Source organism: Oncorhynchus tshawytscha, linkage group LG12 (assembly GCF_018296145.1).
Source record: "Oncorhynchus tshawytscha isolate Ot180627B linkage group LG12, Otsh_v2.0, whole genome shotgun sequence".
NCBI classification, from domain to species: Eukaryota; Metazoa; Chordata; class Actinopteri; order Salmoniformes; family Salmonidae; genus Oncorhynchus; species Oncorhynchus tshawytscha.
In genome coordinates this window covers 10,375,458-10,387,957 of record NC_056440.1, presented here as the reverse complement: position 1 = coordinate 10,387,957, position 12,500 = coordinate 10,375,458, and the positions used below count along the sequence as shown (strand labels likewise).

General features: G+C 42.4%; 1 protein-coding gene across 2 annotated transcripts in view; it reads right to left on the bottom strand.

The window, feature by feature from the left end:
• Positions 1–3,158, bottom strand: part of si:dkey-13n15.2 (protein transport protein Sec24C) — a 25,392-nt gene extending 22,234 nt beyond the window's left edge. For both annotated transcript variants that reach the window (XM_024438133.2, XM_042331308.1), the window contains exon 1: positions 2,807–3,158. In XM_024438133.2, coding sequence (XP_024293901.2) covers positions 2,807–2,972 — 166 coding nt within the window. In that variant the 5' untranslated portion in view covers positions 2,973–3,158. The remainder of the gene's footprint in view (positions 1–2,806) is intronic.
• Positions 3,159–12,500: the final 9,342 nt, after the last annotated feature.

The window sequence follows — 12,500 nt, the reverse complement described above, 5'->3', positions numbered from 1 at the left end:
TGTTAGTGTATATATTACCACTGTGACTCTGTTTGTGTGTTAGTGTATATATTACCACTGTGACTCTGTTTGTGTGTTAGTGTATATATTACCACTGTGACTCTGTGTGTTAGTGTATATATTACCACTGTGACTCTGTGTGTTAGTGTATATATTACCACTGTGACTCTGTTTGTGTGTTAGTGTATATATTACCACTGTGACTCTGTTTGTGTGTTAGTGTATATATTACCACTGTGACTCTGTGTGTTAGTGTATATATTACCACTGTGACTCTGTTTGTGTGTTAGTGTATATATTACCACTGTGACTCTGTGTGTTAGTGTATATATTACCACTGTGACTCTGTTTGCATGTTAGTGTATATATTACCACTGTGACTCTGTTTGCATGTTAGTGTATATATTACCACTGTGACTCTGTGTGTTAGTGTATATATTACCACTGTGACTCTGTTTGTGTGTTAGTGTATATATTACCACTGTGACTCTGTTTGTGTGTTAGTATATATATTACCACCTGACTCTGTTTGCATGTTAGTATATATATTACCACTGTGACTCTGTTTGTGTGTTAGTGATATATTACCACTGTGACTCTGTTTGTGTGTTAGTGTATATATTACCACTGTGACTCTGTGTGTTAGTGTATAGATTACCACTGTGACTCTGTTTGTGTGTTAGTGTATAGATTACCACTGTGACTCTGTTTGTGTGTTAGTGTATAGATTACCACTGTGACTCTGTGTGTTAGTGTATAGATTACCACTGTGACTCTGTTTGTTAGTGTATAGATTACCACTGTGACTCTGTTTGTGTGTTAGTGTATATATTACCACTGTGACTCTGTTTGTGTGTTAGTGTATATATTACCACTGTGACTCTGTGTGTTAGTGTATAGATTACCACTGTGACTCTTTGTGTTAGTGTATAGATTACCACTGTGACTCTGTTTGTGTGTTAGTGTATAGATTACCACTGTGACTCTGTTTGTGTGTTAGTGTATATATTACCACTGTGACTCTGTGTGTTAGTGTATAGATTACCACTGTGACTCTGTGTGTTAGTGTATAGATTACCACTGTGACTCTGTTTGTGTGTTAGTGTATAGATTACCACTGTGACTCTGTGTGTTAGTGTATAGATTACCACTGTGACTCTGTGTGTTAGTGTATAGATTACCACTGTGACTCTGTTTGTGTGTTAGTGTATATATTACCACTGTGACTCTGTGTGTTAGTATATATATTACCACTGTGACTCTGTTTGTGTGTTAGTGTATATATTACCACTGTGACTCTGTTTGTGTGTTAGTGTATATATTACCACTGTGACTCTGTGTGTTAGTGTATAGATTACCACTGTGACTCTGTGTGTTAGTGTATAGATTACCACTGTGACTCTGTTTGTGTGTTAGTGTATATATTACCACTGTGACTCTGTTTGCATGTTAGTGTATATATTACCACTGTGACTCTGTTTGCATGTTAGTGTATATATTACCACTGTGACTCTGTTTGTGTGTTAGTGTATATATTACCACTGTGACTCTGTGTGTTAGTGTATATATTACCACTGTGACTCTGTTTGTGTGTTAGTGTATATATTACCACTGTGACTCTGTGTGTTAGTGTATATATTACCACTGTGACTCTGTGTGTTAGTGTATAGATTACCACTGTGACTCTGTTTGTGTGTTAGTGTATAGATTACCACTGTGACTCTGTTTGTGTGTTAGTGTATATATTACCACCTGACTCTGTTTGCATGTTAGTATATATATTACCACTGTGACTCTGTTTGTGTGTTAGTGTATATATTACCACTGTGACTCTGTTTGTGTGTTAGTGTATATATTACCACTGTGACTCTGTGTGTTAGTGTATAGATTACCACTGTGACTCTGTGTGTTAGTGTATAGATTACCACTGTGACTCTGTTTGTGTGTTAGTGTATAGATTACCACTGTGACTCTGTGTGTTAGTGTATAGATTACCACTGTGACTCTGTTTGTTAGTGTATAGATTACCACTGTGACTCTGTTTGTGTGTTAGTGTATATATTACCACTGTGACTCTGTTTGTGTGTTAGTGTATAGATTACCACTGTGACTCTGTGTGTTAGTGTATAGATTACCACTGTGACTCTGTGTGTTAGTGTATAGATTACCACTGTGACTCTGTTTGTGTGTTAGTGTATATATTACCACTGTGACTCTGTGTGTTAGTGTATAGATTACCACTGTGACTCTGTGTGTTAGTGTATAGATTACCACTGTGACTCTGTTTGTGTGTTAGTGTATAGATTACCACTGTGACTCTGTGTGTTAGTGTATAGATTACCACTGTGACTCTGTGTGTTAGTGTATAGATTACCACTGTGACTCTGTTTGTGTGTTAGTGTATATATTACCACTGTGACTCTGTGTGTTAGTGTATAGATTACCACTGTGACTCTGTTTGTGTGTTAGTGTATATATTACCACTGTGACTCTGTTTGTGTGTTAGTGTATAGATTACCACTGTGACTCTGTGTGTTAGTGTATAGATTACCACTGTGACTCTGTGTGTTAGTGTATAGATTACCACTGTGACTCTGTTTGTGTGTTAGTATATATATATTACCACTGTGACTCTGTTTGTGTGTTAGTGTATATATTACCACTGTGACTCTGTTTGTGTGTTAGTGTATATATTACCACTGTGACTGTTTGTGTGTTAGTGTATATATTACCACTGTGGCTCTGTTTGTGTGTTAGTGTATAGCTTACCACTGTGGCTCTGTTTGTGTGTTAGTGTACAGCTTACCACTGTGACTATAGTGTTGCTGAGGCAGGGCCCATTGAGGTTGCTGCTGGACTGGTGAGGTGAGTTGTGGAGGATACGGGTGTGAACACTGTTGGCTCTGCCTCCCACATGGTGACATGGAGGAAAAACTGCTGTTGGGAGGTCCTTGGTTTGGACTTGTCAACATCACAGGAGGGCCATTCACAAAGCCTTGGTTTGGACTTGTCAACGTCACAGGAGGGCCCTTCACAAAGCCTTGGTTTGGACTTGTCAACGTCACAGGAGGGCCATTCACAAAGCCTTGGTTTGGACTTGTCAACGTCACAGGAGGGCCATTCACAAAGCCTTGGTTTGAACTTGGATATGGAGGATATGGAGGGCCCTTCAAAAGCCTGGTTTGGACTTGTCAGACAGTACAGGGGGACCCTGGTCACAAAGCCTTGGTTTGGACTGGTCAAGACTGGAGGAGGGCCATTCTGGGGACCCTGGTTTGAAGACGGATATGGAGGATATGGAGGAGAGGAAGAGACTGGAGGAGAGACAGTATTCTGGGGACCCTGGTTTGAAGACGGTATCGTGTATGGAGGAGAGGAAGAGACTGGAGGAGAGACAGTATTCTGGGGACCCTGGTTTGAAGACGGTATCGTGTATGGAGGCCCACTAGCTGGCGGACCTTGTTTCAGAGGGAGGAGTGTTGATGGTGGAGGAATGTTGTAGGAAATATAATTACCCATGTGTACATGTGGTATGTGAGGCTCTTGATTCAGGCATGGTATAAGAGCTGAAGGTGATTGGTTCCTAAATGGGGGCGTAGGAAGACTGCTGAGACAGCCCTGGTGTGAGTACTGTAACTGAGCCATGGATTGAGGGATGTTATTAGAGGGACTCTGGTGTGAGGCTGGGCCCAGGTTCAGACCCTGTAAGCTGGGTAGAGGGTCACTGGAGAGTCCTTGGGCAGCGGAACATCCAAGACCGGTCGGGGGTGTGGTTGCTGACCAGCCATTATGACACCCCCCGGGCTGCCCGCCATATCCGTAGCTCTGATTGGCAGCTGGAATGTCCATTTTCACCCATGCTAGTCTGTGATTGGATGTATGTCACCTTGGAGGAGGGTCCTGGTACAACGCAATGAATAATGGATGAGAAACAGGTACATTACTGCTTGACTAGTCATCTCATGATCATCTTCCCAATACAGAACACTAAACATTATCACCATCAACTCTAAAGTCACAGAGACACAGAGATAATGATACCAGGGTTTCATAAAAATATGTTTGTGATTCAAGGTATTGAACACGCATTATGACAATGACAATGCCTTAATGCACTGATCGACTGGGACCAAAAACCTGACATAAAGCTATCATAACATACCACATAACATACCTATATAATAGGACAGAATTAACTTTATTGTCCCAAATTGTCTTTGACACACAGCACTGCAGTATACAAAATAGACACTGTACATTACACACTAGACATAGACAGATTGCACGTTACCCTTATCATCATACACTTATCATATATCCACATACATACATAATACTTTACATATGCCCTTAGTCTGTCAGTTACGTACTAATTAACACAACTCAGAAACATATTATTTGGCATGCATGGTATTCATAATAAAATATATAATTTAAATATGTCACCGCACCTTAGACATCGGTTGAAAAGGCTTTAGCTCTTACGTCAACACCGCAATGGCTCGTGCAAACCTCCCTCAAGTTTTCCGGATATGCTACCGCTGTCAATGTGACAGCGCCTGATATTTAGACCGCAAACCATGTATTCGTTGATTAACTGCCAGCCGGTATTCCAGGTGATGGATATGACGTGGATGATATGTTCTGCGTTTGAAAAATAATGTTCCGATTAGGATTTACATTGTAATTTGATGATCAGTTACAATGTAGCGGTACAGGAAAAGCATAGCTCCCTCCCACATTTGACCTACGCTTTTATCACGTATTTTACGCAGGAATTGCGTAGCCGACGTCAAAATATTCAACACTAGATGGCGGAAACGGGAAACAAATGGGAATTTGCTACAGTCAATTTCACTAGGTTTAATAGTACCAGATATATTATGGGGAGAAATTAATGCTATGTAGTATAAATCTATTGAGGATTTTTAATTTCTTTTGCATTTCTGGTAGTGCCATAACCCTTCAGGTGCTTTAGAAGTAGTACCACACGTGGCTGCCCATGTGCTACAATGCGATGGATATCCTGCTTTGCAAATGAAGAAGTTAATAAAAGTAATTTCCATACCATGTCATTTTTTGCTTGTCGTTGTTTTGTCTGACCTACCTTGTTTCCCAGTGGAGATTGTCCTTGACAGGAGCCATTTCTTAGTGGTTGTGTCCTTGTTACTGCTTAACCCTTAACCCAACAGACCCCATAGGAACGCTGAATACTGAAGAACCCTCCTCTCCTCTCCACAACTTCAGCTCTTCCCTCCTTCAGTCGAGGAAGAAGAAATTATAGGATTTCTCCTAAATGGCACCCTATTCCCTATTTAGGGCACTACTTTTAACTAGGGCACAACCTATATGCCCTGGTTTAAAAGTAGTGCACTAAACAGGGAATATGGTGCCATTTAGGAGAATCCCTTCATTACTTATTTCCTACTACAGTGCATTTGGAAAGTTATCAGACCCCTTAATTTTTCCCATGTTTTCTTCCATAACAGCCTTATTCTAAAATTGATTACATTGATCCCCCCCCCATCAATCAATACATAATACCACTTAATGACAAAGCAAAAACCGGTTTCTATATATTTTTCTCAAATTTTGAAGAAAAAAAATACAGAAAAAGATCACATTTACATAAGCATTCAGACCCTTTACTCAGTACTTTGTTGATGCACCTTTGGCAGAGATTACAGCCTTGAGTCTTCCTGGGTATGACGCTACAAGTTTGGCACACCTGTATTTGGGAGTTTCTCCCATTATTCTCTGCAGATCCTCTCAAGCTCTGTCAGATTGGAGGGGAGCGTCGCTGAGCAGCTATTTTAAGGTTTCTCCAGAGATGTTCGATCGGTTTCAAGTCCGGACTCTGGTTGGGCCACTCAAGGACATTCAGAGACGTGTCCCAGAGCCACTCCTGCATTGTCTTGCCTGTCTGCTTAGGGTCGTTGTCCTGCTGGAAGGTGAACCTTCACCCCAGTCTGAGGTCCTGAGCAGTCTGGAGCAGGGCTTTGTCAAGGATCTCTCTGTACTTTGCTCCGTTTTAGCTTACCCTCAATCCTGACTAGTCTCGCAGTCCCTGCCGCTGAAAAACATCCCCACAGCATGATGCTGCCACCACCATGCTTCACCGTAGGGATGGTGCCAGGTTTCCTCCAGACATGAAGCTTGGCATTCAAGCCAAAGAGTTGGTTTCATCAGGGCAGAGAATCTTGTTTCTCATGGTCTGAGAGTTCTTTAGGTGCCTTTTGGCAAACTCCAAGTGGACTGTCATGTGCCTTTTACTGAGGAGTGGCTTCCGTCTGGCCATTCTACCATAAAGGTCTGATTGGTGGAGTGCTGAAGAGATGGTTATCCTTCTGGAAGGTTCTCCCGTCTCCACAGAGGGACTCTAGAGCTCTGTCAGAGTGACCATTGGGTTCTTGGTCACCTCCCTGACCAAGGCCCTTCTCCACCAATTGCTCAGTTTGGCCGGGCGGCCAGCTCTAGGAAGAGTCTTGGTGGTTCCAATCTTCCCCCATTTAAGAATGATGGAGGCCATTGTGTTCTTGAGGACCTTCAATGCTGCAGAAATGTTTTGGTACCCTTCCCCAGATCTGTGCCTCCACACAATCCTGTCTCTGAGCTCTATGGACAATTCCTTTGACCTCATGGCTTGGTTTTTGCTCTGACATGCACTGTCAACTGTGGGACCTTACATAGACAGGGGTGTGCTTTTACAAATCATGTCCAATCAATTGAATTTACCACAGGTGGACTCCTAATCAAGTTGTAGAAATATCAATTTTGAGTCTCATAGCAAAGGGTCTGAATATGTATGTATATAAAGTATTGCTGTTTTTCATTGTTTATTCATTTGTTAAAATGTCTAAAAACGTGTTTTCGCTTTGTCATTAAGGGGTATTGTGTGTAGATTGGAAATGGTTTTATTTTTAGAATAAGGCTGTAACGTAACAAAATGTGTAAAAAGGAAAGGGGTCTGAATACTTTCTGAACACACTATTAACATTATCAATAATCATTTCATCCTCTTGTTCACATGTACATTATTTTAATTGAGCATTGAGAACCAGCAGTGACATTTTTTTTCCTTAAAGGCCCAATGCAGCCTCTTTTTAATTGTTTTATATCAAATCATTTCTGGGTAACAATTAAGTACCTTACTGTGATCGTTTTAAATTTAAATGGTCAAAAAGAAACAAAAATAGCTTCTTGACAGAGAGCAATTTCATAAACAAGAATGTTGATAGGAGTCAGGCCCCGGTTAAAATTGTAGCCCCAGTTTTAGTTTTATCTCCCAATATAAAAATGTCAAAAAAAGTTTCAATGATTGAGTGACAGGTTGGCAAAAAAATATATGTTATATATATGTTTCTCCGCTGCGCTGTATCAGCACAATGGACAGGGTGCGGCACCGTGTGTGTAGGGGGGCTATGGAAAGCCACTGGGCGGTTAGGTATGACTCTTTTGGGAATCCATAAAAAGGGGGTGAAAAAACGTCTCATCTGTCATCTCTGTGGTAGGCTATGTAATAACATGATACACCTCCACCTGTAATATTTATAAGGGCAGGGTCAAGTTTACCATTGGGGCTGCTGCACTATTTTAAAAAGTTTTTTTTTTAAATGTAACCTTAATTTAACTAGGCAAGTCAGTTAAGAACAAGTTTGTATTTACAATGACAACCTACTCCGGCCAAACCCCGACGACGCTGGGCCAATTGTGCACCGCCCTATGGGACTCCCAATCACGGCCGGATGTGATACAGATACTATTAGCTAGCTAGCTGTAAAAAGTTTGTTATTACCCTTAGCCTATTTAGCTAGCTTGAATCAGTCATGTCCAATCAATTGAATTCACCACAGGTGGACTACAATCAAGTTGTAGGAACATCTCAAGGATGATCAATGGAAACAGGATGCATCTGAGCTCCATTTTGAGTCTCATAGCAAAGGGTCTGAATACGTATGTAAATAAAGTATTGCTGTTTTTCATTGTTTATTCATTTGTTAAAATGTCTAAAAACCGGTCTTCGGTTTGTCATTATGGAGTAGTGTGTGTAGATTGATCACAAAACTGTTTTATTTTTAGAATAAGGCTGTAACATCTGTGTTACCTCTTTATTCTAAAAATGTGTAAAAAGTCAAGGGGTCTAAAATGCTTTCTGAATGCACTGTATAGGGAATAGGGTGCCATTTGGTATGCACACAGCGATGGAAGAAGAAGAAGAGGAGGATGAGGAGGAAGGGGAAGAGGAAGAGGAAGAGGAGAAGGAGGAGGAGGAGGAAGAAGAGGAGGAAGAGGAGGAAAAACAGGAAGGGGAAGAGGAAGTGGAAGAGGAGGAGGTTCAGGAGGAAGAAGAGGAGGAGGAGGAGGAGGAGGAGGAGGAAGAACAGGAAGGGGAAGAGGAAGAAGAGAAGGAGGAGGAGGAGGAGAAGGAAGAATAGGAAGGGGAAGAGGAAGGGGAGGAGGAGGAGGAGGAGAAGAGGAGGAGGAAGAACAGGAAGGGGAAGGGGAAGAGGAAGAGGAGGAGGAGGAAGAAGAGGAGGGGGGAGGAAGGGGAAGGGGAAGAACAGGAAGGGGAAGAGGAGGGAAGAGGAGGAGGAGGAGGAGGAGGAGGAGGAGGAGAGAAAAGCAGAATGGAAGGTAGGAGAGTAGAGGAGAGGTTGGTGATTAATATTTGATCTGTTCCTCTCCAGGTCCTGAGTGAATATTGATGATGGGGTCCAGGCCTGGAGGCTTTCAACCGCATTGGTACGTTAACACCTCTCTACCAAGTGCTGGTACATTAACACCACCAGGTGTCCCGGCCGGTCCTGGCTCTAGTTTCAGTATGCAGTAGTATATGATGCATACAGCCTTACCTATGAATTGCCCTGAGACCAGGTTGCGCACTCACACAGTGACCATGTGGTTGAGTGTGTGATTACAACTGGCACCCATCGTACTATACTGGGTTTTATGTGTACCTAACCACTATGCCATACAAAACCAAGAGGCAGAGGGACCCTCTGAGTGGGTTGTTATAGACTACTACAACACACACTTATCATGCAGCACTTTACAGTGGAAGGGAGGTTAGGTCGCACAGGGTGGGAGGAAAGGATGTTTGTCTCATATAGTACGTGTAGTAAAACCCTTCTTTATGGGGAAAGATTACAAAGAGTCTCTTGTCTTACATATTATAAGTACAGTACTCCCTCTCATTTATAGGGAAGGTGGGAGGTCACACAGAGTGGGGAAAGGTCTCATATGTGTTAAAAGTCTCATATGATTGAGTACAATACAACTGTCACTAGAGGGGAGGTAAGAATGGAGAGTTAGGGAAGACAGGATTGCTTGTTTTGTACAGTACAACAGCTGTATCTTATGGGAGAGGGGTAAGGTTGGACAGAGTGGAAGGACAGGGTCGCGCTGTCTTATAAGTACAGTATAACTGTAATATATAGGGAGGGGCCCAGGGTACACCACGTGGTGAAATAACATATTAAGTACAGTATAACTGTAATATATGGGGAAGGGCCCAGGGTACACCACGTGGTGAAATAACATTAAGTACAGTATAACTGTAATATATGGGGAAGGGCCCAGGGTACACCACGTGGTGAAATAACATATTAAGTACAGTATAACTGTAATATATGGGGAAGGGCCCAGGGTACACCACGTGGTGAAATAACATTAAGTACAGTATAACTGTAATATATGGGGAAGGGCCCAGGGTACACCACGTGGTGAAATAACATATTAAGTATAGTATAACAATAGTTTATGGGGAAGGGCCCAGGGTACACCATGTGGTGAAATAACATATTAAGTATAGTATAACTGTAATATATGGGGAGGGCCCAGGGTACACCATGTGGTGAAATAACATATTAAGTACAGTATAACTGTAATATATGGGGAGGGGCCCAGGGTACACCATGTGGTGAAATAACATATTAAGTATAGTATAACAATAGTTTATGGGGAAGGGCCCAGGGTACACCCCGTGGTGAAATAACAGTCTCCTCATCGGCAGACTCGACAGCCTTGGTTTCTCAAATGATTGCCTCGCCTGGTTCACCAACTACTTCTCTGATAGAGTTCAGTGTGTCAAATCGGAGGGTCTGCTGTCCGGACCTCTGGCCGTCTCTATGGGGGTGCAACAGGGTTCAATTCTTGGACCGACTCTCTTCTCTGTATACATCAATGAGGTCGCTCTTGCTGCTGGTGAGTCTCTGATCCACCTCTACGCAGACGACACCATTCTGTATACTTCCGGCCCTTCTTTGGACACTGTGTTAACAACCCTCCAGGCAAGCTTCAATGCCATACAACTCTCCTTCCGTGGCCTCCAATTGCTCTTAAATACAAGTAAAACTAAATGCATGCTCTTCAACCGATCGCTACCTGCACCTAACCGCCTGTCCAACATCACTACTCTGGACGGCTCTGACTTAGAATACGTGGACAACTACAAATACTTAGGTGTCTGGTTAGACTGTAAACTCTCCTTCCAGACCCATATCAAACATCTCCAATCCAAAGTTAAATCTAGAATTGGCTTCCTATTTCGCAACAAAGCATCCTTCACTCATGCTGCCAAACATACCCTTGTAAAACTGACCATCCTACCAATCCTCGACTTTGGCGATGTCATTTACAAAATAGCCTCCAATACCCTACTCAACAAATTGGATGCAGTCTATCACAGTGCAATCCGTTTTGTCACCAAAGCCCCATATACTACCCACCATTGTGACCTGTACGCTCTCGTTGGCTGGCCCTCGCTTCATACTCATCGCCAAACCCACTGGCTCCATGTCATCTACAAGACCCTGCTAGGTAAAGTCCCCCTTATCTCAGCTCGCTGGTCACCATAGCATCTCCCACCTGTAGCACACGCTCCAGCAGGTATATCTCTCTAGTCACCCCCAAAACCAATTCTTTCTTTGGCCGCCTCTCCTTCCAGTTCTCTGCTGCCAATGACTGGAACGAACTACAAAAATCTCTGAAACTGGAAACACTTATCTCCCTCACTAGCTTTAAGCACCAACTGTCACAGCAGCTCACAGATTACTGCACCTGTACATAGCCCACCTATAATTTAGCCCAAACAACTACCTCTTTCCCAACTGTATTTAATTTAAATTTAATTATTTATTTATTTTGCTCCTTTGCACCCCATTTTTTTAATTTCTACTTTGCACATTCTTCCATTGCAAAACTACCATTCCAGTGTTTTACTTGCTATAATGTATTTACTTTGCCACCATGGCCTTTTTTGCCTTTACCTCCCTTCTCACCTCATTTGCTCACATTGTATATAGACTTGTTTATACTGTATTATTGACTGTATGTTTGTTTTACTCCATGTGTAACTCTGTGTCGTTGTATCTGTCGAACTGCTTTGCTTTATCTTGGTCAGGTCGCAATTGTAAATGAGAACTTGTTCTCAACTTGCCTACCTGGTTTAATAAAGGTCAAATAAAAAAATAAAAAATATTAAGTATATTATAACAATAGTTTATGAGGAGGGGCCCAGGGTACACCACGTGGTGAAATAACATATTAATAGGGGTCAGAAGTGGAAGAGTATCTTCTTGTTTCTGCCACTGTCACTATGGATGAACACATCACCAGGAACCCTGTGTCACCTTTTCCTATTGGACACCTGTCTTCCTGTTTCCCCCATCACTAGGGGAGCACTTCAGCACTGTGACACCTCTTCCCACAGAATATCTGTCTCTTCCATCACTAGGGGAACACTTCAGCACTGTGACACTTTTCCTACAGAACAGCTGCAGACACGCAGGGCTGAGCTTCACAGGAGAGCAGAGAGAGAGAGAGAGAGAGAGAGAGAGAGAGAGAGAGAGAGAGAGAGAGAGAGAGAGAGAGAGAGAGAGAGAGAGAGAGGTTCTGAAGAGACTGTATGGGGTGAGCATGAGGTGAACTTACACCGAGGAGACTCAGAAACCCAGCCTTTTATCTCTTTTAAGATTCTCTCTTTCCTTTCTTCAGTAAGTGAGTAGAAGTTGTACACAGTGTCTTAGAATTGGATAGAGGATGTTGATGTGACTGGGTTCATCAGGAAGTGGACAGAGGATGTTGTTGTGACTGGGTTCATCAGAAGTGGATAAAGGATGTTGTTGTGACTGGGTTCATCAGGAAGTGGATAGAGGATGTTGTTGTGACTGGGTTCATCAGGAAGTGGATAAAGGATGTTGTTGTGACTGGGTTCATCAGGAAGTGGATAGAGGATGTTGTTCCTACTGTGATGATTAGAACTTATCCAAACCAGAGACTGTGGATAGATGGCAGCATTTACGCAAAACTGAAACCACAAACCATCGCATTTAACCATGGCAAGGTGACTGGGAACATGGACGTGTACAAACAGACCAGCTACGACCTCCATAAGGCAATAGAAGAGGAAAAACAACAGTACAGGGACAAACTGTAGTCACAATTCAACAGCTCAGACACGAAATGTATGTGGCAGAGACTCTAGACAATCACGGATTGTA